This window comes from Pipistrellus kuhlii, unplaced genomic scaffold, assembly GCF_014108245.1.
Source record: "Pipistrellus kuhlii isolate mPipKuh1 unplaced genomic scaffold, mPipKuh1.p scaffold_m20_p_2, whole genome shotgun sequence".
NCBI classification, from domain to species: domain Eukaryota; kingdom Metazoa; phylum Chordata; class Mammalia; order Chiroptera; family Vespertilionidae; genus Pipistrellus; species Pipistrellus kuhlii.
The window spans coordinates 99,788,208-99,814,119 of NW_023425515.1; the positions used below are offsets into that span (position 1 = coordinate 99,788,208).

The 25,912-nt window shown below is 40.7% G+C and overlaps 1 protein-coding gene across 3 annotated transcripts in view; it reads left to right on the forward strand.

The window, feature by feature from the left end:
- PCOLCE2 (procollagen C-endopeptidase enhancer 2) overlaps positions 1-25,426 on the forward strand; it is a 189,499-nt gene extending 164,073 nt beyond the window's left edge. For all 3 annotated transcript variants that reach the window (XM_036444899.2, XM_045584119.1, XM_036444898.2), the window contains one exon: positions 24,933-25,426. In XM_036444899.2, the coding sequence (XP_036300792.1) occupies positions 24,933-25,063 (131 nt within the window). In that variant the 3' untranslated portion in view covers positions 25,064-25,426. The remainder of the gene's footprint in view (positions 1-24,932) is intronic.
- The last annotated feature ends 486 nt before the right edge of the window (positions 25,427-25,912 follow it).

A 25,912-nucleotide genomic window follows, 5' to 3' on the forward strand; every position in this document is an offset into this window, starting at 1 on the left:
CGCACCTCGTGTCTCCGTACCTTAGGCTTTTCCAGCTCCTCCATGCTTCCTTCTGGTTTTCTCCTTGCTTCTCGTTGTATAATTTCCAGTCAGTCGACTTTACTGTAGTTCTGAGTAATGTCCATTTTATATTTTAGTTGTATTTTATTGAAATTGTTGTGTGCGCTGTGGCTAGGTGTTTACCTGGGCGCAGCCATCTTGGATTCTCTCTGAGTTTCCTTTAAATGTTAGAGATTAATCCCTTATCAGTGATAACAGTGGCATATATGTTCTCTCACGAGGTGGTCTTTCTTGTTGTTTTGTTGATGGTTTTTTTCTTTTGCTGTGCAAAAGCTTTTTATTTTGATGTAGTCCCATTTGTTTATTTTCTCTTTATTTTCCATTGCCCTAAGAACAGTATCAGTGAATAAGTTCTTTGGACATATATCTAGATTTTGCTGCCTGTGCATTCCTCTAGCACTTTTATGGCTTCTTGTCTTATGTTTAAGTTCTTTATCCATTTTGAGTTTATTTTTGTGTATTGTGTAAATTGGTGCTCAATTTTTTTTGCATGTATCTATCCAATTTTCCCATCACTATTTATTGAAAGGACCGTCTTGATTTCATTGTATGTTCATGTCAACTTTGTCGAATATTAATTGGGCATAGTGGTTTGGGTCGATTTATGGGCTCTCAATTCTATTCCATTGATCTATGTCTGTTCTTGTGCCAGTACCAGACTGTTTTGAGAACAGTGGTTTTGTAATACAGCTTAAAGTCTGGTATTGAAATCCTACCTACTTTGTTCTTCTTTCTCAGGATTACTGTGGCTATTCACGGTCTTTTTGATGTTGGATCTTTTTATTTCTGTAGGATCTGTTATTATTTCGTCTCTATCATTTCTGATTTTGTTTATTTGGGTCCTCTCTCTTTGCTTCTTGGTGAGCCTGGCTGGAGGTTCATCAATCTTGTTTAGTTTTTAAAGAATCAGCTCTTGGTTTCATTGATCTTTTGTGTTGTTTTTGTTGTTGTTGTTGTTGTTGTTCTCTATGCCATTTATTTCTTTTTTATAAATTTTTTTTATTAAGGTTTCACATATTTGTTATCATCCCTTCATTCCCTTCCCCTGCCCCTCCCCACACATGCCCCCACACCCCTGCTGTCCTTGACCACTGGTTAGGCTCATATGGATGCACCCAAGTCCTTTGGTTGATCTCTCTTCATAATCCCCATCTTTCCCTACACTCCCTCTGAGGTCCAACAGTCTGATCCATTCCTCTTTGTCTCTGAGTCTGTTCTTGTTCTATATTGTTCATCATTTCCCCTAGATGACTGAGATCATGTCCTAATGGAAATACACTTATAAGAACTGAAAATGAGACAAGCAATAATGGTCATGCTGAAAAGCAAATGAATGAATCTGTAGTGAGTTTCTTTCTGTGCCAATAGTTCTTTTGAGACCCAATGTCAAACAGTTCCTTATGTGTATATGTCAGCAATGATATTATAGTTCTGGACGGTGAACAAATGGTGGTAATGCAGGAAAAATCCTTTCTGGTTTGGTCTTGGGCAACCTGCAGTGATGCACAACTGTTGACTGCTGGTATGGCAAGGCGACGTCAGCATCTTCCATCTCTGGACTGCTTCTCTTCTGTCTTCATGGCTAGAGTACTCCTGTCAATTCCTTTCTGTTGTCGGAATCCACATGGTCCTGGAGTTGTTTTCTGAAAATATACAAAGATATTCTCAACCAAAAGTTAATGAAGGAATAATTTCTATAAATTTGACTTGGGATCCTTTTTCATTTTTTGCCCAAATGATTTCCTTTGGCTTGTTTTGTCACCGTGTGTGTTTTTCATGGGTATCTTGCTGTTAGCATTACAATTAATTTTCTAAAGTACAAATTTTCCAGATGTAATTTACTTACAGGATCTTTTCCTTACATGATATTCTTCTACTATCCCCTTTTTTATTTAAATATTAGTAGGCTTTTGAAAATTTTATAATGTAGTCTTGATAGCTTTTAATTTTTAATTTTTTGGACTAAAATATGATTGCTTTAGGTTCATTACATGTTATGCAATTTTGTCATGAGATGAACTACCAATAAAAATTTTACTTAGTACTTTAAGGACAGCTTTTTGACCAGTACAATTAATTTTTTGTTGTTAGAGTAATAAATTTGACAGTAAAATAGTAGACAAGTTTTTAGGCTAATTTAGATTGGCTAATTGAAATATGTCATTTATTTTTGCTCTGATCTTTATTATCTCCTTCCTTCTGCTCACTCTGGGCTTTTCTTGTTGCTATCTTTCTAATTATTTGAGTTGTAGCATTAGATAATTTACTACCATTTTTTCTTGTTTTTTGAGAGCTATAAATTTTCCTCTCAGGACTGCTTTCATTGTGTCCCATAGTATTTGCATTGTTGTGTTTTTATTGTCGTTAGTTTCCACAATGTTTTTAATTTCTTCTTTGATCTCATAGGTAACCCAATCAATATTTAATAACATGTTATTCAGCTTCCAAGTGGTTGAGTGTTTTAGATTGTTTTTATTGTAGTTTATTTCTAATATTATGCCATTTTGGTCTGCAAAGATGCTTGGTATGATTTCAGTCTTCTTGAATTTGGGGAAACTGTGCTTGTGACCCAGTATGTGGTCTATTTTTGAAAATGTCCCATGTGAACTTAAGAAGAACTTATATTCCGCAACTTTGGGGTGAAATGTTCTGAAGATGTCAGTTAAATCCATCTATGTAGTAAGTCATTTAGTATTGTTGTTTCTTTGCTGATTTTTTGTCTAGAGGATTTATCCAGTGATGTCAGAGGTATATTAAAGTCCCCCACTATGATTGTATTGTTGTCAATCTCTCTATTGATATCTTCCAGGAAATTTTTTATGTATTTGGGTGCTCTTGAGTGCATATATATTTACCAGGGTTATATCCTCTTGTTGTATCAATATATTTATTCTTATGAAGTTGCCTTTCTTATCTCTTGTTATAGCCTTCACTTTGAGATCTATTTTGTCAGATATAAGTATTGATACCCCACTTTTTTTTTTTTCATTTCTATTTGCCTGAAAGATTTTTTTTCCATCCCTTCATTTTCAGTCTGTGTGAGTCCCTTCTTTGTGGTGAGTCTCTTATAGACAGCATATATATGGGTCATTATTTTTTTTATCCATTTAGCCACTTCATGTCTTTTGATTGGAGCATTTAGTCCATTTACGTTTAAAATTATTGCCCTGTTTACCAGAAAAAAAGACAGTGTCTTATATTAATTTTTGCTCCCAAAGAGGCGTTAGGTCTTATTTTAGGGGATGTCTTATTTTTCCATGAAGAAGAATACGGTACACATTTATTGTTAAATGAGAATAAAGGAAATTTATTACCTGTATACGGTACAGTAGTACGGTAGTTGTCAACACAAACCAGACAAACTGAATCCTACAGTATCAAGAATTTACTCATTTATTCAATGACAATCATGTCATCATCTTCTGGAACATCATCATAACAATGCAATTCCTGAATTCACTGGTGAATTTCTTGTGACTCCATTTCTTTCAGAATCAGGGGACCAAATGTTTAGCAATAGCACTGTCTTTAAATGAGTACTTCTTGGCAAGGTAGCCTGCCCGCAGTGCATTTGCAATGCAACTGTCAGTGATTTTTTTCCCATGAATTCTTCACCCAAGTCACAATTTCTTGCAGTTTAGGTTTCACAAAGTTTCCACGCTGATTTCTCTCCATTCTATTTTCAATGTAGTCATTAATTTCCATGCGCAAATTGTCTTTGAATGGCTTGTTTATTGCAATATCAAGAGTCTGGAGATGGGCCGTCATTCCTGTGGGAATCATTATCTGATCTATTTTTCTTTCGTGAAGAAATGTCTTCATGTCTTTAGCGTGGAGAGTGCTGGCTGCATTCCAGACTAGCAGACCTTTTTGTCTCCCTCACATAACAAGTGGCAGCATTAAATTGACCCACTTCCTTATAACTGCTTGTGTGGCCCAGGCTTTTTCAGTTTCAAGAATAAAAATGCCCAAAACACGTTCAATCTTTTCCTTCTTGCCCTTAGAAATGATTAAAGGTGGGATTTTAGTGCCATCCAGACAAATTGCCAAAATATAGGAAACACGTGCACTTTTGTAAGCAGTGGATGGAATGTACACTAAAGAGGCACCCCACTGTTCAATTGTTGTTTGAGATAATTGGCCCATAAACACTGCAGTTTCATCCATAGCAATCATGTTGGAAATATTGTATTTAGAGAAGTCAGCATCATCAATAAAGGACTTGAATGCAAGTGCTCACTTAATAACTTGAGTATCTTCCAACCTAAACAATGTTGTAAATCTTCTTAAAGACAGTTCACTTTCTGAAGGAAATTATCGAGCCAGTGTTGTGATGCTTTGAAATCTTCTGGGGCTATGTCAAACAACAACAAAAACAATACAAAAGATCAATGAAACCAATCAATGTGGTGCCATTGCAAGGGCAAATTTTTGAATCTGAGCCCTATTCACAACCAAAGCCTCTGCTCTCCTGTCAACAACCCATTCACAGGTCAGGTCTTCCAGCTCAGAAAATAATGGTTGCTCACCTGATCCACACTTGTGCTTTTTAGCATTTCCCTTGTCCACTTGTTCAATGAGGTTACCATACTCTGCTCGCCATTTTCGGACCAATTGGATACTCAACATCTTCTCTTTGCAGAAAGCAATAAGATTTTGGCCCAAGAGTCTTACACGATTCCTTTCTTGTACTCCACGGAGTAGCTTTTTCTTTTTGCGCTCATTTCTAGGGGTAAAAAAATGGAATTGCGGTATCAAGGTGGGGGGAGGGGGATCACTTAAAATGACACAGGGGTAATCAGAGGGGGGAGTCAAAATGGCACAGGAGAATCAGAGGGGAGATTACTATTTTAGTAACCCCTTTTGATCCTCCTGTGTCATTTTAAGTGATCTCCCTCCCCCCCACCCCTGTGTCACTGAACACCTTCACCAGACATTCCCCCGACCCCTTTATCAGACATTTACCCCCTGGGCCCTGCCTGGGGACTGTCACTGAGCTTGCTGTGGTCTGGATCTGGGCTGGAGCAGGGTCTGCCACTGACTGAGAACCTTCAGTCATCATGAGGGCGGCTGCGAGCATCAGGTAGTGTCACCAGAGACAGACCAGCACTCTCCAACTTTGCCGAGTCCCATCTGCTCTAATCCTCCTGTTCTTCTACATGCATCTGCGAAAGTCTCCTCCTCTCTCCCACCCAGCGCTCTCTCACTCTGACCTCTGCTTCACCTCCACACAGCAGTGACATCAGGACTCCGCATAATGTCACTGGTTGCTAGACGCCAGTCGGGGCGGCCCTAGCGACCAGTTTATGGTAAATTAATTTTCATTCTAAGACAGAGCCTAGGGGGGCCTTATTTTCAGGGGGATGCCTTATATTTCACTCAGAAGGAAATCTGTAAGTAGGTCTTATTTTCAGAGGATGTTTTATTTTTGGGGAAACACTGTATGAAAGATACTTATTTGAGCCATTTTTTATTTTTTGAGGTTGTCTTCTTTCTTACCTTTTCTTTTTTTTCTTACCTTTTGTTTCTTCTTTTTTTACATCATTCCCTTTAGCATTTGTTGCATTGCTGATTTGGTAGTAATAAACTCCCTTAGCCTTTTTTTTTGTCTGTGAAGCTCCTGATTTCCCTTTAATTTTTTTTTTTTTTGGGGGGGGGCGGTTAGGATTGCTTTTATTTATTTTTTTAAATCAATCTTTATTGTTCATATTATTACAAAGGTTCCTCATTTCTTCCCCCCATCCATCAGGTTCCTACCCCACCCTCCGCCCCCTTCCCCTCCCCCATTGTCCTCATCCATAGGTGCACAGTTTATGTTCAGTCTCTTCCTCCCTCCCTTTCCCCGACAGTAAATCCCTTTTCAGATAGTAAGTCAGTTACTTAGCATTTTCTCATATCAATAATACCTCCACATGCCCAAAGATACACTTCACACAAAAGACATTTCCAAATAGGTCAACCAACCTCATCCAGGCCCCACACAAGGCACTCACAGATCAACACCCCAGTGCCATACAACATATCGAGATCTAAGCCTTCATCACTTGATTCAGCAGACTCTCAAGTTCCCGCAAAAGTTTCCAGCTATGTGTGAGAGGCAGCCTTGGGGCGGGGGAAGGCAAGGAGCAAGCTGTTCCAGGTCTGGCTGCTCCGGGCCTGGCCTCTGTTGCTTTGGTCCGTTCCACAACCAGCTGCTCCGGGTCTGGCCACTGCCGCTTCCGACCTGGTTGCTCCAGGCTTGGCTGCTGCTGCTCCGGGCCTGGCCACACCCGACCCGGCTGCTCTGGGCCCGGCTGCCCCGGGCCCGGCCGCTACGGGCCTGGCCGCTCCCAGCCTGGCAGCTGATGCTCCGGGCCTGGCCGCACCTGACCCGGCTGCTCTGAGCCTGGCTGCCCTTGGGGCCCGTCGCCCGGTTCCTTGTTGGCGCCTGGCTGGCCGGGGTCCTGCAGGGGCTCCTGCTCCTCGTCGCGTTCCTCCAGTCTGGAGCTTTTTTTCTCCTTCCCACTAGGGGAGTCTAGCATCAGAGTCAACAGACTGTCCTCTGCATGCAATGTGCGTGACTCCGGGGGCTCCACTTTTTGCCGCTCCCTCAGGACTCCACCTTACAGCCCCGTCTCCCTCTGCTTGAACCTGGGTCCCCAGGGATTGGCTTAGAGCTGGAGTTCAGGGCAGTCGGGAGTGGGGCTCAGTGCCGCCGGAAATTTTGTTTCTTCCAGCCAGGGCAATACAGCATCAGAGTCAACATTCTGTCCTCTGCGGGCAATGTGCATGACTCTGGGGACTCTGCTTTTTGCCGCTCCCCTGGGATTCTGCCACACAGCCCCGTCTCCCCCTGCCAGAGCCGGCAGGGGCTCCTGTTTCCTTCCCTCCAGTGCAATCCTGCATCAGAGTCAACATTCCTTCCCTTGCGAGCAATGTGCGTGACTCCGGGGGCTTGGCCGTTCACCACTCTCCCAGGACTCCACCTCACAGCCCCATCTCCCTTCTGCTTGAGCTTGGGTCCCCAGGGATTGGCCCAGAACTGGAGTTCAGGGCGAGTGGGGCTCAGCACCGCTGGAGGCTTTGTTTCTTCCCACAGGGGCAATCCAGCCTCAGAGTCAACATTCCGTCCTCTGCGCGCAATGTGCGCGACTCCGGGGCCCTACTTTTCACCTCTCCCCTGGGATTCCGCCTCACAGCCCTGTCTGCCCCTGCCCGAGCCTGGGTCCCCAGGGTCTGGCCCATAACTGGGGCTCAGCGCTGCCGGTTCGGGGGTTCAGCCCAGGCTGGGGGTTTTATTTCCTTCCTGCTAGGGAACGCCAGGCAGCACCCAGCCCTCTCCTCCTCTCTGGCTACGACCTCTCCACGCGCGCACGCATGCAGGTGCACAGCATGTCTCCGTACCTTAGGCTTTTTTCAGCTCCTCTGATTTTCCTTCTGGTTTTCTCTTTCCTTCTTGTGTAGAATTTTCAGTCAGTCTACTACCTGAAGCTCTGGGCAATGTCCACTCTACATTTTAGTTGTATTCCATTGAGATTGTTGTGTGCTGCTGCGGTTAGGTGTCTTCCTGAGCAGCCATCTTGGATCCTCTTCCTCCCTTTAATTTTGATTGATAGTCTTGCTGGATAGAGTATTCTTGGATTGAGTCCCTTGCTTTGCATCAGTTTGTATATATTCTTCCATTCCCTTCTAGCTTGATGTGTTTCTGTTGAGAAATCATTTGATAATCTGCTGGGGAATGCTCTGTCTCTCTTTCACAGTCTTTAAGATTCTCTCTTGTTGATAACATTTGCCATTATAATTATGGTGTGTCTTGTGGTGGGTCTTTTGGGGTTCATCTTGCTTGGGACTCTTTGTACTTGAGTAACTTTCTTCTTCCCCATATTTGAGAAGTTTTCTGTCATTATTTCTTCAAACAGATTTTCTAACCCTTGCTGATCTTCTTGTTTTTCTGGAAGCTGTATTTTATGCGTGTTATTTCATTTTGCATTGTCCCCAAACTCCCTTAGGCTTTCCTCCTGCTTTTTAATTTTTTTCTCTAGTTGCTGTTTAGATTGGGCTTGTTTCTGTACCTAATCTTCTAACTCACTGATTCAGTCCTCTGATTCTTCTAGTCTACTGTTGAAGCCTTCCATGCTGTTTTTCATTGTAGCTATATCATTTTTAATTTCTTCCTGATTTTTGCATAAGTTGTTGATTTTCTCATCGATCCGGTGTATGAACTGTATGACCATTACTCTGAATTCTTTTTCTTTCATGTTGCATGCTTCCGTTTCACTTATTTCCTTACTTGGCAATCCTCCTTTTCTTTCCTCTGAGGATTGCTACATTGTCTCCCCATTCTAACTATTACCAAAGGGTTCAAATATCGAGTTGTGAGGGCCTTGAGCTGTGTGCCATGGGATTTTTGCACCTCCCAAGTGTCAGTGAAGAGTTCTAATAACAAGTCATGCAGTTGCTTTGGGTTGGTGGGAGCCACACTTGTCCTGGATCAGAGTCACAGGTAGGTGCTTAGTATGGCCTTGTGTATGTACCTAGAATAAGGGATGCTGCCTGTGCCACATTGAAACAGAGAACCCACTGGTGTGTGCAGAAATCAAAGTCTTCTATTGCATGTCAGGAATCAGAAGCTCCCTGTGTCTATGTCAGGAATCGAGTACCAGAGCCTCTTTTTCTTGGTGCTACCTCACACTGAGAATCAGGTCCCTGTGTGCACATATGAAAATAATTGGAGTCACTGGCTGTTAGTGTTAATGTACTGGGAATCAGGGATCTCAGGTGCATGTAATAAGGAACGGAGTCCAGTCACTGGTGATCAGTGCTGCCTCTTGTGTGAAGATTCAGGGTCCCTGATCTGTCCAGGAGACTGGGTTGCTCAGTCACACTGTGTTGGCAGGAGGTTCACTTCTGCCCTGCGGTAAACAGCCTTTTGTGTGAGCTTGCCCTGAATCAAAGTCAGGTGGCACTGACACTTACTGTGGGTATGGTATCTGATCACACAGGTCTGCAGTGTGAAAAACAAACTCCCTGTGTCTATGTAGCCAGGCTCAAATTCAGTGCTGCCTTCCTTTGATGAGCACAGGGTCTGGTTGTGGGGAACAAACTCCCTGGGTTAATACCCCCAGGCTCAAATTCAGTGCTATCTTCCTTCTTGGGCATATGATCTGGTGGCAGAAAACAATCTACCCAAGGTCGTGTGCTTATGCTCAAATTTAGGACTGCCTCCCTGCCTGGGCACTGAGAGGAGTTGTGGGAAACAAATTCCCAGAGTTCACTAGTCTGGGCTAAAGTTCAGCACTGACTCCCTGCCCTGTGTGGGCTCGAGATCTGGTCACAGAAACTACCTCCGAAGTGATAGCAGCTTGGCTCAAATTCCACTCAGTCTCCCTGCCTGAGCGTGGATATGAGTCATGGGTAACACATTCCCCAAGTTCACAATTCCGGGCTAAAGTTCAGCGCTGTCTCCCTGCCCTATGTGGGCATGAGATCTGGTCTCCTAAGACCACCTCCCTAATTAAGAGAGGCTAGGCTTGAATTCTGTTTAGTCTCTCTGCCTGGGTGTGGAGAAGAGTCATGGGAAGCAAACTTCCTGTGTCCCACACCAAGGGTCAAAATCAGGCAAAGTTGCCACTGCTTTGTGTGTGCAGAAAACCTTACTGTGAGGCTGGGGTCTGGTAGTTTCTATGTTGCTGCCATAGGGGCTGTAGAGAAGGAAGATTGGCTTTGTGACTCACAGAAATCTGCGGCTGGGTGCCCGGACTCTTAGTGTCCCTGGGTTTGCAGCTGTGGTGGCAGGTCTTTTACCAGAGCTTCTGTAGTGTCTTGGTATGGGTGATGGCGAGGCTAGGATTCTAGTCTCTAGCAGTTCTATTCTTCAAGATGGCATGGTCTCTGTGTCACTGGTGTCCTCCTGGAGTGTTTTTTGGTGGCTATGGGGTTTTGCCATATAAGACTGCCCAGATTGGCAGCCTCCTGGAAGAACTTCAGGGTCTAACTGTCCCTATTTCGCTCACACACACACCCACACATGTTCACATACACCTCTATTGCTCTCTCACTCTCTCACGCACTCTCCCTCCCTACCTTCCTGCTGGTCGCCATCATCCACAGCTCTCTTCTTTTCCAGATTAATTTTTTGAGAGTTCTTTCTAGGTCTGTGAAATATGCCATTGGTATTTTAATGGGGAATGTATTGAATCTATAGATTGCTTTGGGTAGGATAGGCATTGCAATGATGTTGATTCTACCAATCTATGAGCATGGTATGTTATTCCATCTGTTTACATCTTCCTCTGTCTCTTTTTTCAGTGTCCTGTAGTTTTATGTGTATAGGTCTTTTACCTCTTTAGTTTAGTAGTTTATTCCTAGGTATCTCAATTTTTTTCAGTGCGATGGTAAATGGGATTGCTTTTTTAGTCTCTCTTACTGTAAGTTCACTATTGGTGTATAGAAATGCCATAGATTGCTTGGTGTTAATTTTGTATTCTGATACACTGCCAAATTCATTTAAGTCTATTAGTTTTTTTTATGGAGTCTTTTGGTTGTTGTGTTTTGTTTTGTTTTTTGTACAATACCTTGTCATCTGCAAATAAGGACAGCTTTACTTCTTCATTTCCAATTTTGATGCATTTTATTTCTTCTTGTTGTCTAATTGCAATGGCTAGTACTTCAGATATTATGTCAAACAGGAGTGGTGAGAGTGGGCGTCCCTGTCTTGTTCCTGTTCTTAGGGGAAATGGTTTTAGTTTTTGACCATTGAGTGTGATGTTTGATGTGAGTTTATCATATATAGCTTTTATGATGTTGAGGTATGATCCTTCTATTCCCACCTTGTTAAGACTTTTTATCAAAAAAGGGTGTTGGACAAAACAGGTTTGGCTCAGTGGATAGAGTGTCAGCCTGCGGACTGAAAGGTCCCAGGTTCGATTCCAGTCAAGGTCATGTACCTTGGTTGAGGGCACATCCCCAGTGCAAGAGGCAGCTAATTGATTATTCCTTTTTATCTATGTTTCTAACTCTCTATCCCTCTCTCTTCCTCTCTGTAAAGAAACAATAAAATATATATATTTTTAAAAGAAAGGGTGTTGGATTTTGTCAAATGCATTTTTCTTCATCAATTGATATGACTGTGATTTTTATCTCTCAGTTTGTTTATGTGATGTATCACATTTATTGATTTGTGGATGTTGTACCATCATTGCATTCCTGGGATAAATCCTATTTGTAATGGTGTATGATCTTTGTGATGTATTGCTGGATCTGATTTGCTAGAATTTTGTTGAGGATTTTGGCATCTATGTTCATGAGGGATATTGGCCTGTAATTCTCTTTCATTGTGTTGTCTTTATCTGGTTTTGGTATTAGGGTGATGCTGGCTTCATAGAAAGAGCTAGGAAGTGTTCCTTCCTCTTGAATTTTTTGGAATAGTCTGAGGACGATAGATTTTAATTCTGCCTTTCATGTTGTCCCATAGCTCCCTTAGGCTCTCCTCTGCCTTTTAATTTTTTTCTCCAATTTCAGGTCAGTTTGAGTGTGTTATGCTTCCATGTCCTCTAATTCGATAATTGGGTCCTCCACTTCTAGTCTACTGTTGAAAGTTTCCATGGTATTTTTTTTTTTATTGCAGCTATATCACTCTTCATTTCTTCTTGATTCTTATGTAAGTTATTGATTCCCCCCCCCCTCCACTCGGTTTATGAAATGTATGACCCTTATTCTGAATTCTCTTTCTGACATATTGCTTGCTTGTGTTTTGCTTAGCTGCTTTTCTGGCAATTCCTCCTTTTCTTTTATTTGGGGGTTTCTTTATCTACCCATTTTTGGTCTCACAGACTGATCTAGATGTCGAGTCATGCAGGGGCTGCTTTTTGGGTGGCAGTGGCTCCTTGGACTGCAGTTGTTCCTCAGGCAGTTGCTGAAGTGGCTTTTTCTCAGGTGGCAGTGGCTCCTCTGGAGGGTGCTGTTCACAGCAGTGGTGTCTCCTCTGGCTGGTGGGGGAGGCTCCTTGTGCATCTGCTGTTCCTTGGATGGGCGTGGGCTTCTCATGTGGCTGCTGATCCTTTGATGGTGGCAGGTTGCTCACGCAGTTGTAGCTCCTCAGAATGACGCAGTGTTTGGGCTGTACACAGCTACTGCTCCTCAGATAGGGGTGGTCTGCATGGGGCAACCGCTTCTCAAAGAGCACAAATGATATCAAAGAGAGAGAGAAAGATAAGACAGAAAACAAAAAGGAAGAAAAACAAAAAGGAAGAAAAGATGTGTGTGTGTGTGTGTGTGTGTGTGTGTATATACACCAGAGGCCTGGTGCACGAAATTATTGCATGGGGGTTGTGTCCCTCAGCCCAGCCTTCACCCTCTCCAACCTGGGACCCCTCGAGGGATGTCTCACTGCCTATTTAGCCCTGATCCCAAATGGGCAGTTGGACTTCCCTCTCACAATCCAGGACTGCTGGCTCCCAACTGCTTGCCTGCCTTCCTTCCTGATTGCCCCTAACCATTTCTGCATGTCAGACTGATCACCCCTAAATCACTCCCCTGCCAGTCTGATTGCTCCTAACTGCCCTCCCCTGCAGGCCGAGTCACCTCTAACTGCACTCCCCTGCAGGACTGGTCCCCACAACTGCTCTCTCCGGCAGGCCTGGGTCCCCTCCAACTATCCTTCCTTGCAGTCCCAGTCACCCCCAACTGCCCTGCCAGCCATCTTGTGGTGGCCATCTTGTGTCCACATGGGGGCAGCCATCTTCTGTTGGAGTGATGGTCAATTTACATATTACTCTTTCATTAGATAGGATAGAGGCCTGGTGCATGAATGGGGGCTGACTGGTTTGCCCAGAAGGGTGTCTTGGATCAGGGTGGGGATTCCCTTGGTGCCTTCGGTGGCCTGGGTGAAGGGCCTGTGGTGATTTGTAGAGCAACCATGCCCCCCTGGCAACCCAAGAAGAGGCTCTGGTATCTGGGATTTATTTATCTTCTAGAATTGAAACTTTGTAGCCTTGAGCAGAGGCCAGGGCAGGAATAAAGCTTGGCTTCCTCCATCACCAGGAAAACCCAAGCCTCCTGCTTGCTCCATGTCTGCAGCCAATTTTGGGGGATTTACTTATCTTCTATAATTGAAACTTTGTAGTCTTGAACAGAGGCCAAGGCAGGCCAGGAAGCTTGGCTTCCTCCATCACGGGGGGCAGCTCAAGCCTCCTGCTCTCTCCAGATCTGTGCATGCCACTACTTTTGTTGGGATTTATCTTCTATAATTGAAACTTTGTAGCCTTGTGTGGAGTCCAGGTCCAGCCAGGGTGTGAAGGAAGCTTAGCTTTCTCCATTGCCAGAGAAACCGAAGCCTCCTACTCACTCCGTGGCTGCAGCCATCTTGTTTGGGTTAATTTGCACACTTGCTCTTGATTTTTTGGTGGACGTGGCTTATGGTTGTAGCTGAGGTACAGTAAATTTGCATATCACTCTTTTATTAGATAGGATATATATGGGAGAAACACCACAGAACCAATAGATAAACCAAAAATATATAAACACCAAACACCCAGCAAAAAGGGTGGGTGCAGAATCTATAGAGGCTGAGCTTATATACCGAAAATAAGGTTAAGAATTGGATGAATATGGGAATGTCCTTAGTTCAGTGTAGAGCAAGTAGAAAGGGGATGGGTGGATAAGAAGAAAATAGTAACGATAATAAATTTACAGAAAAATTTGATTTCAAAAATGGTATAAAAATAATAATAAATAGCAAATAAAAATAAAATAAAATAAAGAGTGATAGAAAAATAATGCAAAAAAAGAATAAAGGAAAGCAACCAATAAAAACAGGAAAACAAAGAAGAAAAGAAGAAGAAAAAGATATAATAATAATAATAATAAAATTAAAATGAAAAAGTGAAGTGTTGTTCCTTTGGCTGTCTGAAGATCCAAGTCTTCTGTAGTGTCTTTAGTCCAGTCCCTTTGGACCCTTAGGGACTATTTAGATTTTTAAAAAATACTTTGTACTAATTCAGGGTGGGATCTGGGTGTGGCTGTATTGGTTGCCTGGAAACTGGAGGGAGGGGCTATCCCTTTAGGACAAAATGACTACCCAGGTCCTGGGCTCAGATATGACTCAGCGCCAAACTCACTGACACTTTTCCTGGAGCCCTTCCTCTCCCCAGACTCCAAGAGTCTGTACCTTCTTCCTCACCTCAGCCACAGGTAAATGTATCTGAAAGGTCCTATGAACTAGGTTCAGTGAAGAAAGGCTCAGGCCATAGAGAGGAGAAAGACTAGGCCTCTGTGCACTCCTCTCCTGCCAGTGCTGTGTGGTCAGGCCAGCCTTTCAGACTGCACCCTCTGGGTTCAGCCTTCTATGACTTTGGACCCAATTCTAGGATCCCCTGAGGTCAAGCAGTCCTGTGGCCCTTCTTTCCCTAGTCAGGAATGTGGCTTGGGGCTGTGTGGGTTCCCTGTGACCCCCTGGGCTCAGAGGTCTGGCAGAATCTCCTGCCTAGAACCTTGATTTTACCTTTTCCAGGAATCATATGCATTTCCTGACTGCAAACTGTCTCATCTGCTGAGTCTACTTTGTCAATTCAGATTGGATGTTATTCCTTTCAGCTGTTCATTCTGTATGCTCAGGGACAAGGATCAGGACACGTCTGTCTATTCTGCCACCATTTTGTCTCACTTTCTCTCAAACAAATGCAGAAAAAGATATCAAACATCTGCAGTTTTCAATCACACACCAAGATACTTCTGGTCAAATGGTCTCTGCCTTCTTCTGTATCAACATGGCCACATCTATAGGAGGATGGCCCCTGGATCTCTGCATTATCATTTTAATCATCAATATGATGGAGCTTAATTCCTCCAAAACAAGCTTTGCCCTGGTCACTCCTCAAAGTTAAATTCTATATAAAAGGAATCTAAAGGCCATCAGACCAGTAACACAACATCCAGAGAGCCTTGTTTTATCTCTCTTCTTTCCTTTCCCTTTTAAACCCAGAGGTAGTATGACAAGTTCTAGAAAGCTTTTGTCCATATACATGAACAAATGAGGTCATATGATACATATTCTATTGCAACTCCCGCCCTCCCCTGTCCCCCACCCCATTATATAAATGTACACATCTTCCATAAACAGCACATGTAGATAGATTCCTCTCTTTGGAATGGTAATAATGCCTGGTTTCTGCTATGTGTTATACCATGATTTCTCTATCCAATCTCAGCTCATTCATTTCCTCAGTCTTGTTACTAAACTTTCCCACAACCAAAAACAAAACAAAACAAAAACAAGAGTGAGAGAAAGATATATATAATATTCACTTCATAAAAGCTTTTCCATGAATTCAGATTGTTTAGAAAAGGCAGGAAGCCAGCAGCTTCACACTGATTTTTCAGAGGAAATAGCAAAGCCTCTGTAAAAGATAACACTGCTTCAGAACTGCTAGGAATGGCAAATAATGCACATCTAGATCTTTCCTCTGTGATCTCATGAAGACACTAGCAGTCTGACCTTCAGGTGGTACCTGCCAGCACAGCCTACAGGGCCTTCGTAGGCACAGGCCCACTCTGATGACAGGGTTATGCAAGAGAATGGGGAAACATATTTCTCTTATGACACACTGGGGAAGAGGGAGAATAAATGAGGTTGAATATGCACTTCCTTTCTGAGGCAATATAAATCTTCAGAGGCAAACCCAAAATGCCCTAGTCCAAGCCAGGCACACTAATGTAATAAAAATGGCGTAGCAGGTATAAGTACTTCTTTAGTACCAATTTTTTGTTTGTCTTTTGTTTTTGTTTTGTTTTTAATGAGGAACCACAAGGATGCAGAGAAGTATGTAACCCAATCATGCCCTAAAGAAACTTCTTCCATATGTAGATGCTTGAGATTTTGGGGCAATCTTCAAGACAAAAACAACTGAAGGCAGAGATCACTAGTTGCACAGTGCCTGGAAAAATTAGGAGTTCTATGGGACTGTGAGAGGATATCTGAGGATGGCATGTCAGAGCACTAGAGGCCTTTCTTGTGAACACAGTGCACTGTTCTTGGTAGACTCTCAATAAGTGGACCAGCCCCACAGTTCTGCAGAGGAGGGCATGACTAAGTGAATCATCCCATCCAGTTTCCTAGTATTAGAACAGCTGGGACATGGTACTCAGTTGAATTTATATTTTTGCTGCTGAGAGTCTTAAATCAGATCTTATCCTAGATATAGTAATGTATAAGTGTATCATTACAGAAAATTTATCTAGAGATAAATTATAGTCTAAGTTGAGATTCCAAAATGGTGGCAGATAGATGGAAGCTCACTGACCTTATCCCAGGACTAAACTGGATTTATAACTAAAATATAGAAAAATAATGCTGAATAACCAACTGAAGACTAAGTGGAGAGAAGCCTTATAACCAACAACTTAAAGAGGAGGCCACATTGAGACTGTAGGAAGGATGGAGGCCCAATAATTCTGACAGGGATCCCAGAGGCAGCAGCTAAAATTCTGAAGGGATATCTTAACTGTATGGGTTCTTCATGAGAAGTCTAAACTCCAAGCTGGGATTCTCAGCCCAGAGCACCAAAACCAGGAAATGTGCCCACATAAACTTCTGGCTGTGGAAAGCAGCAGGGTTTCTGTCCTCCAGTGAAAGGTGGCTGGAAATGCAGGCAATGTCATGAAGAGCCAATACTCAAAATTTTGTTTGCTTAAAGTTTCTCTAGGTTCTGGTAGAGGGAGGGCAGAGTGGACTATTGTAGAACTATATGAGGAGAGTCTTGGTTGGTGACTCTGGGGAGAGAGATTGAGGTGAAAGCCACCTGGATCCCTAAGTTGAGTCATTCCCACATACTGCAGAAACCATATTTCTCAGGCAGATCTTTCCCATCCATGCAGAATTATTCGGGGGGGGGGGGCGGGGGGGTGGAGATAGCCTACCCTTGGAAACCCTCTCACCCCACCTGTGGAGCTTACAATGAGCTCTACAGCCAGAGTCTCAGTTAAATGACTGAGACTAATAGCCTGAAGGCAGAGGCAAATCTCTGGGTGCTTTGACTCTTTGTCTGACCTGCTCCTGGACTCAGAACTAGTAAAAGCAGTCCTTAGTGCACAGCTTGGACCTTTCCACATGCACCCAGGCTCAGTAGAGGAATGTATGAACTGTGGATCACTGATAACTACAACTACAAACTACCTGAAGTTGGCCACTGGGTGTATTAATTGTGGGCCTCTTTGGAGTGACTCTAACTCAGGCTAGTTACAGACAGCTTCAGACATTGGCCTGCACTAGAGTCCCTCCAAAGAGACCCAGAGTCTATACACCAAGTGACCAACCAGACAACAAAGGAGCAAAATCCAATAAGCTTCACAAGCAGTATATCCACAGAGATCTCAACAGACACCAAGGACTGCTGAGGCAAATTCCACTTCATGTGATCAGCCCCTGCACACGGTGTTGGGGGTTGAGCCTCACAGTCAGCCCAACTAAGGGTGACACACAAATGGGCCAATAGTAATCAAGACTCAATTGCAAAAGGAGGGCCCACACAACTGCACACAAAAGACATTCTTAGAGAATTCAGTTCTGGTGATCAGAGAGACTGTGCCACTGTGCCCTACAGGACACCTACTACATAAGGCCACCCTATCAAGACTGGGAATCATAGCAGGTCTACCTAATACGTAGAAACAAACACAAATAGGCAGCCAAAGGGGGGAGACTAAGAAATAGCCCCAAATGAAGTAACAAAAAAATTCTCCTGAAGAAGAGCTAAATGAAGAGGATGTAAGCAATTTAACAGATACGAGTTTAGAGTAATGATTGTAAAGAGGCTCAACAGCATGAAAAAGGATATAAAAACCATGAAAAAGGATTAGTCAGAAAATAAGAATGCCATATTTGAAATAAAGTCTACACTGGGAGAAATAAACAGCAAGGTTAATGAAGCAAAGGATTGAATTAATGATTTGGAAGATAGGTAGAAAAATACACCCAATCAGGGAAAAAAAAAAAAAAAAAAGACTTTAGAAAATGAGACTAGTTTAAGGGATCTTTGGAGCAACATCCACACCATAGGAGTACCAGAAAGAGAAGAGATAGAACAAGGGATGAAAAACCTATTTGATTAAATAATTTCTGAAAACTTCCCTAACCTGGTAAAGGAAAAAGGCATACAAGTCCAGAAAGTGCAGAGAATCCCAAACAATATGAATCCAAGAGGCCCACACCAAGACACATAATATTTTTTAAATTTTATTTTATTGGGACAATATTATAGATGTCCCCCAATTTTCCACTCCTTAATCCCCTCCTTCTCTCAGCTCCTGCCCCATGCCAGGCCTTTATCACACTATTGTCTGTGTCCATTTGTTATGCATTTATATATATAAAAGTTCTTTGGTTAATTTCTTATTGTCTTCCCTTTCCCTTCTGAGATATGTCAGTCTGTTCCTTGCCTCCATGCCTATTTTGTTTGTCAGTTTATTATAGTCAGTAGATTCCACTTATAAGTGATATTGTGTAATATTTCTCTTTTCTGACTGGCTTATTTAACTCAGTATAATACTATCCAGCTCCATCCATGCTATCCCAAATGTTAAGAAATCCTTTTTTGCCACTGTATAATATTCCATTGTATAAATTTACCACTGCTTTTTTATCCATTCATCTACTGATGGGCACTTGGGCTGTTTCCAGATCTTTGCTATTGTAAGTAAAGCTGCTATGAACATACGGGTGCATATATTCTTTCTGATTGGTGTTTAGGGCTTCTTAGGATATATTCCTAGAAGTGGGATTGCTGGGTTTAATTGTAGTTCCACTTTTTATTTTTATTTTTCCTATTATTATTATTATTATTATTTCCACCTTTTCTTTTCTTTCTTTCTTTCTTTCTTTCTTTTTTTTTTTTTTTTTTTTTTTTTTTTTTTTTTTTTTTTTTTTTTTAGTAAATTCCATACTGTTTTTCATACTGGCTGCATCAATTTGCATTTCCACCATCATTGTACTTATATTCCCTTTTTCCATATCCTTGCAAGCACTTGTTTTGATCATAATTAAAATGCTAAAAGTTAAAGACAATTGTAAAAGCCACAAGAGAAAGACAGTCAGTTACCTACAAGGGAACTCCGTGATTTCTCAACAGAAACATTTCAGGACAGGAGGGATTTTCATGAAATATGCAAATTGATGAAAAGCAAGGACCTATAACAAAGGCCACTTTGCCCAGCAAGGTTATCATTTAAAATTGAAGAAGAAATAAAGAGTTTTAAAAGCAACAAAAAGCTAAAGGGGTTTGTTACCACCCAACCAGTATTAAAAGAAATATTAAAGGGCTTGCTTTAAGAAGTGGAAGAAGGCCCTAGATTGGTTTGGTTTAGTGAATAGAACCTCGGTTAAAGGCTCGATTCCTGGCCCTGGTCAGGCACATGTGGGAGGCAAACAATCTATATAACTCTCTCACATCAATGTTTCTGTCTCTGTGTTTCTCCTGTCCTCTAAAAATCAATAGAAAAATTTCCTCAGGTGAGGATTAACAACAACCAAAAAGAAAAAAAAAAAAGTGGAATAATAGTTAAAAATATAAAATGACAATAAATACAGAGGAACATAGTTAAAAATATAAAATGGCAATAAATATTTACCTATTAATAATCACTTTAAATATAAATATCTTAAGTGATCCAATAAAAAGAAATAAGGTAGCTGAATGGATAAGAAAATAAGGCCCATGTATATGCTGTCTTCAAGACAACAACCTCAGAATGAAAGACACACACTGACTAGAAGAATAAGAATGGAAAAAGATATTTCATGCAAATGGAAAGGGGAAAAAATCTGGGTTACAATACTTATATTTGACAAAAAGATTTAAAAACTGAGGCTATAATTAGAGACACTACAGAATGATCAAGAAATCCCTCGAACAAGAGGACATAATCCTTGTAACATTTATGCACCTAATATAGGAGCACCTAATTATGTAAAGCAAATCTTTTTCCCCCCATTTTTTAAATTAAGGTGTTATATGTGTACATATCTTAACATTGCCCTCCCCCATTACATTCCTATACATCTACTCAACCCCCCAGTGTTTTGCATCCACTGGTTATGCTTATATGCATGCAAACAAGTCCTTTGATTGACCTCTTATCTCCCCCACCTCTCCCTAAACTTCCTGCTGTAATTTGACAGTTTGTTTGGTGCTTTACTGCCTCTGTATCTACCTTTTTGCTCATCATTTTATAATGTTCTTTATTACTCACACATGAGTGAGAGCATGTGGTATTTTTCTTTCATTGACTGGCTTATTTCACTTAGCATAATGTTCTCCAATTCCATCCAGGTTGCTGCAAATGGTAAGAATTCCTTCTTTTATGGCAGCATAGTATTCCATTGTATAGATGTACCATAATTTTCTGATCCAGTCATCTGCTGGTGGGCACCTAGGCTGTTTCCAAATCTTAGCTAATGTAAAATGAACATAGGAGTGCATATATCCTTTATGATTGGTGTTTCTAGTTTCTAGGATATATTCCTAAGAGTGGGATTACTGGGTCAAATGGGAGTTCCATTTTCAGTTTTTTGAAGAAACTCCATACTGTTCTCCACAGTGGATGCACCAGTCTATATTCCCACCAGCAGTGCACGAGGGTTTCTTTTTCTCCGCAACCTCGCCAACACTTGTCGTTTGTTGATGATAGCTATTCTTACAGGTGTGAGATGGCACCGCATTGTTGTTTTGATTTGCATCTCTTGGATAATTAGTGAATTTGAGCATGTTTTCATGTGATTCTTGGCCTCCCTTCTGTCTTCTTTCAAAAGGTTTCTATTTAGGTCCGTTACCCATTTCTTGATTGGATTGTTTATCTACCTTTTGTTGAGTTGTACAAGTTGCTTGTAGGTGTTGTAGATTAAACATTTATCAGTGATACCATTGGCAAACATGTTCTCTCATACAGTAAGTTTCCTCTAGAATTTTTATGGTTTCCCATCTTATGTTTAATTCCTGTATTCATTTTGAGTTTTGTTTGTTTGTTTGTGTTTTGTTTTCTGTGTGTGTGTGTGTGTGAGAGAGAGAGAGAGAGAGAGAGAGAGAGAGAGAGAGAGAGGGAGGGAGAGAGAGAGGGAGAGAGAGAGAGAGAGAGAGAGAGAGAGAGAGAGAGAGAGAGAGAGAGAATGGTGTAAGTTAGTGGTCTAATTTCTTTTCTTTTTTTTTTTTTTCTTTTGCATATATCCAATTTTCCCAACACCACTTGTTGAAGAGACTGTCTTAACTCCATTTGTTGCCATGATGTTTTTTATTTCTTCCTTGATCTCTCTGGTAACACAGTCTTGTTTAATAGTATGCTGTTTAGTCTCCATGTGTTTGATTTCTTTGGTTTGTGTTTATTGTAGTTGATTTTCAGTTTTATGCCACTGAGATCTGAGAAGATGCTATATATGATTTCTATCTTCTTGAATGTAAAGAGACTTTGCCTATGAGCCAACATATGGTCTATCTTTGAAAATGACCCATTTTCATTTAAGAAGAATGTATATTCTGTAGCTTTGGGGTGGAATGTTCTGAAAATGTCGATTAATTCCATCTGGTCCCGTGATTCATTTAGGATTGATGTTTCTTTGCTGATTTTTTGTTTAGAGGATTTGTCCAGTGGTGATAGTGGGGTATTAAAAATCTCCTACTATAATTGTATTGCTGTTAATATCTCCCTTAATGTCCTCCAGGAGTTTTTTTTTTTTTTTTTTTTATGTATTTGGGTGCTCCTATTTTATGTATTTGGGTGCATATATGTTTACCTGGGTTATCTACTTGTTGGATTGCTCCATTTAGTATTATGAAGTGGCCTTTGTTATCTCGTGTTATGTCCTTCACACTGAGATCTAATTTGTCAGATTATAAGTATTGCTACCCCAGCTTTTTTTTTTTTTTTTCTATTTGTCTGAAAAACGTTTTTCCATCCTTTCTCCCTCAATCTGTGTATCTGTGCGCCTCTTTTTTTCTGGGGTGGGTTTCTTATAGACAGCGGGTATATGAGTCTTGTATTCTTATCCAATCTGTTACCCTATGTCTTTTGATTGGAGCATTTAATCCATTTACATTTAAAGTTATTATTGATAGGTACTTATTTGTTGCCGTTTTTATTCTTTACCCCTGTGTCCTGTGCTATTTCTTTTTCTTTTTTCTTTTTCTACAGCAGACCCTTTAGCTTTTCTTGCACTGCTGGTTTGGTGGTGATAAATTGCTTTAGTCCTTTTTTTGCCGGTGAAGCTTCTGGTGTCACCTTCAATTTTGATTGATAGTCTTGCTGGTACAGTATTCTTAGTTTCAGACCCTTCTTTTGCATGACTTTGTATATTTCATTCCATTCCCTTTTTGCCTGATGAGTTTCTGTTGAGAAAACAGTTGCTAGTCTGATGGGGGTTCCTTTGTATGTAACTTTCTGTCTCTCTCTGGCTGCTTTTAAGGTTCTTACTTTATCATTGGTGTTTGCCAATTTAATTATAATGTGCCTTGGCATTGGTCTTTTGGGGTTCATTTTGCTTGAGACTCTCTAAGTTTCTTGGATTTGTGTGGGTTTTTTTCTTCCCTATGTCAGGAAAGTTTTCTGTCATTATTTCTTCAAACAGGTTTTCTATTACTTGCTCAGTTTCATCTCCTTCTGGTACTCCTTTTATGCAGATTTTTGTTTTGTTTTGTGTTGTGTTGTCCCAAAGTTCTCTTAGGCTCTACTCATGCTTTTTATTTATTTTCCTAGAAGCTGCTCTACTTGAGTATTTTTCCTATCTTGTCTTCTTGCTCACTTATGTGGTCCTGTACTTCTTCTAGTCTATTCTTGATTCTTTCTATAGAATTCTTTACAGCAGCAATGTCATTTTTCATTTCTCTGGGTTCTTCATTTCCTCTTGGTTCTTACTCATATTGTCAAATTTGTCTTCCATTCTTTTCAGTCACCTTATGACCATTTCTCTGACAGGTTGCTTGCCTACATTTCATTTACTTCCTTTTCTGGTGATGCCTGCTTGTCTTTCATATGCAGACTGTTTCTTTGTCTCCCCATGGTCTCTCTTCTTCGGGTGTCTGGTTATATAGTTCTCTCTATTCTTATCCCAGGCAAAATCTGACCCTTTTTTTTTTTTTTTTTTTTTTTTTTTTTTTTTTTTTTTTTTAGTCTCTTGTAAAGGAAATCTTGATGGACATAAAAGAAGAGATTGACAATAATACAGTTATAGTAAGATATTTTAACACCCCATTGACATCAATGGATAGATCTCCCAGACTGAAAATCAACAAGGAGATGATGACCTTAAATGATACACTAGATCATTGGTCAGCAAACCGCGACTCAAGAGCCACATGCAGCTCTTTGGCCCCTTGAGTGTGGTTCTTTCACAAAATACCACATGTGAATGTGCATGTACAGCGCAATTTAAACTTTGTGGCCCATGTGCAGAATTCAGTTTTTGGTCTGGGTGAGTCTATTTTGAAGAAGTGGTGGTGTCGGTCTCATGTGGCTCATGAGCTGCAGTTTAATTGATATTTTTAGAGCATTTCACCCCAAAGCAGCAGTATATACTAGGACAGACCATATGTTAGACACAAAACAAGTCTATACATTTAAGAAGATTGAAATCCTATCAAGCCTCTTTTTTGACCATAACTTGAAATCAATCACAAGAAAATTAAAACACAAAGACATGAAAGCTAAATAACATATTACTAAACAGTGAATGGGCAAATAAGGACATCAAAGAAGAAATCAAAAGATAACTTGAAACAAATGGAAATGGGAACACAACTACCCAAAATCTGTGAGACACTGGATAGCAGCCATAAGAGAGAAATTCATATCATTATAGGTCTTTCTCAAAAAACATGAAAAATCTCTAATAAACAATCTAACTTTACACTTAAAGAAACAGGAAAAAAACAAAGCACAGAGTGAGTAGAAGGAAGGAAATAATAAAGAACAGAGCAGAAATAAATGAAATACAGTTTAAAAATCCTATATAATAAAAGCCCGATGACCAGTTGACCAGTCACTATCATGCGCACTGACCACCAGGAGGAAGATGCCCAATGCAGCAGCTTCCCCCCGGTGGTCAATGTGCTCCCACAATGGGAGCACTGCTCCCACAGCAGGCTAATCCTCATAGGCCATGCTCCCCCCACCAGTGCACAGTTCCCATGCACCAAGCCTCTAGTACAATATAAAGCATTAATGAGTCCAATAGCTGACTTTTTGGAAAGGTAAACATGATTAATAAACCTTTAACCATACTCATCAAGAAAAAAAGAAAGGGGACCAAATAAATAAAATCATAAATGAAATAGGAGAAGTAGTAATTGACACCAAATATATACAAAGGATTGTAAAAAAAAAAAAAAAAAAAAAAAAAAAAACACCTTCCAACAAACAAAATCCTGGCCAAATGGCTCTACAACTGAAAGTTACCAAACATTCAAAAAGATTTCATACCTGTCCAAAAATTATTGCAAAAAAATTCAGAGGAAGACTCCCAAACTCTTTTTATAAGGCCAGCATTATCCTAGCTCTAAAACCAGTTAAAGACACAAGAAAGGAAGACAATTATAGCCCAACCTTCCTGTATAACATAGATGCTAAAATCCTCGATAAAATATTAGGAAACCAAATATAACATTGCATTAAGAAGATCTTATACCATGATCAAGTGGGACTTATTATTGTGATGCAAAGTTGCTACAACATTCAAAAAACAATAAACATGATAAACCATTTAAACAAATTAAAGGATAAAATCACATGGCCATATCAATAGATGCAAAAAAAAAAGTGATAAAATTCAGCACCAATATATAACAAAATTATAGTCTAAATTGTTTCAAACAAGCACACATAGAGGGAAAAATTAACTTATATTTTTTATGTTTTAGGTCAAAATTACATTATCATGGGCCAAGTAGGTGAAGATGGGCGAGGCAAAATCATGCCCAACAGCTTTGTCACGATGTTGAAGACCAAGAATCAGAAGTTCCTGACTGCCTTGGAAAACAAGCAATGTTAACAGTGAAATGTGTCCATTTATGCTTCATTCTGTCATTGCCTTTGAAAGATCTATTTTTCTCAGTATAAAAACAATCTTATGACATTGAATATTCATTATTCAGAAAGATTAAATAGGTGTGATGGAATTTCTATGCCTGCATCAATAGAAGCAGATATTGTAGTACAGTAACAGGAACCTAATGGCATCGAGTGGTGACAGTTGAAAGCAGTTTATTTATACATGCCTCTAACGGGGTATTTTATAAATGAGTTTTGTGAAGATGTTAAAATGGAGATTTTATAAGTGCAATGTTTGCTTCAAGATGTTATATTCTTTTCTTGCATTTTTAAATTGATGCTTAATAAAATATTTTTAAATGAATATGTAACAGGCATGGTACTAATTTTTTTTTAATCAATCTTTATTATTCAGATTTATTACACTTGTTCCTCTTTTCTTCCCCCATAGTTCTCCTCCACTTGGTTCCCAGCATAGCCTCTGTCCTTACCCCCTTGCCACTGTCCTCATCCATAAGTACAAATTTTTGTCCAGTGTCTTCCATACACCTCCTTCCCCCCAAAAAATTGTCTGATATGCTGCTGATTCTATATATTATATTCACCAATTTATTCTGTTCATCAGATTTTTTTATTCACTTTATTTTTTTCCTTAATTTTTTTGTTGATTAAGGTATTCATATTTGTCCACATCCCACCATTACCTTCCCCCCCACCACCACTCATGCCCTAACCTCCATGTTGTCTGTGTCCACTGGTTAGGCTTATATGCATTCATACAAGTCCCTCACTCCAACTGTCCCCTACCTTTCCTCTGAGGTTTGATGGTCTGATCTGTGCTTTCCTGTCT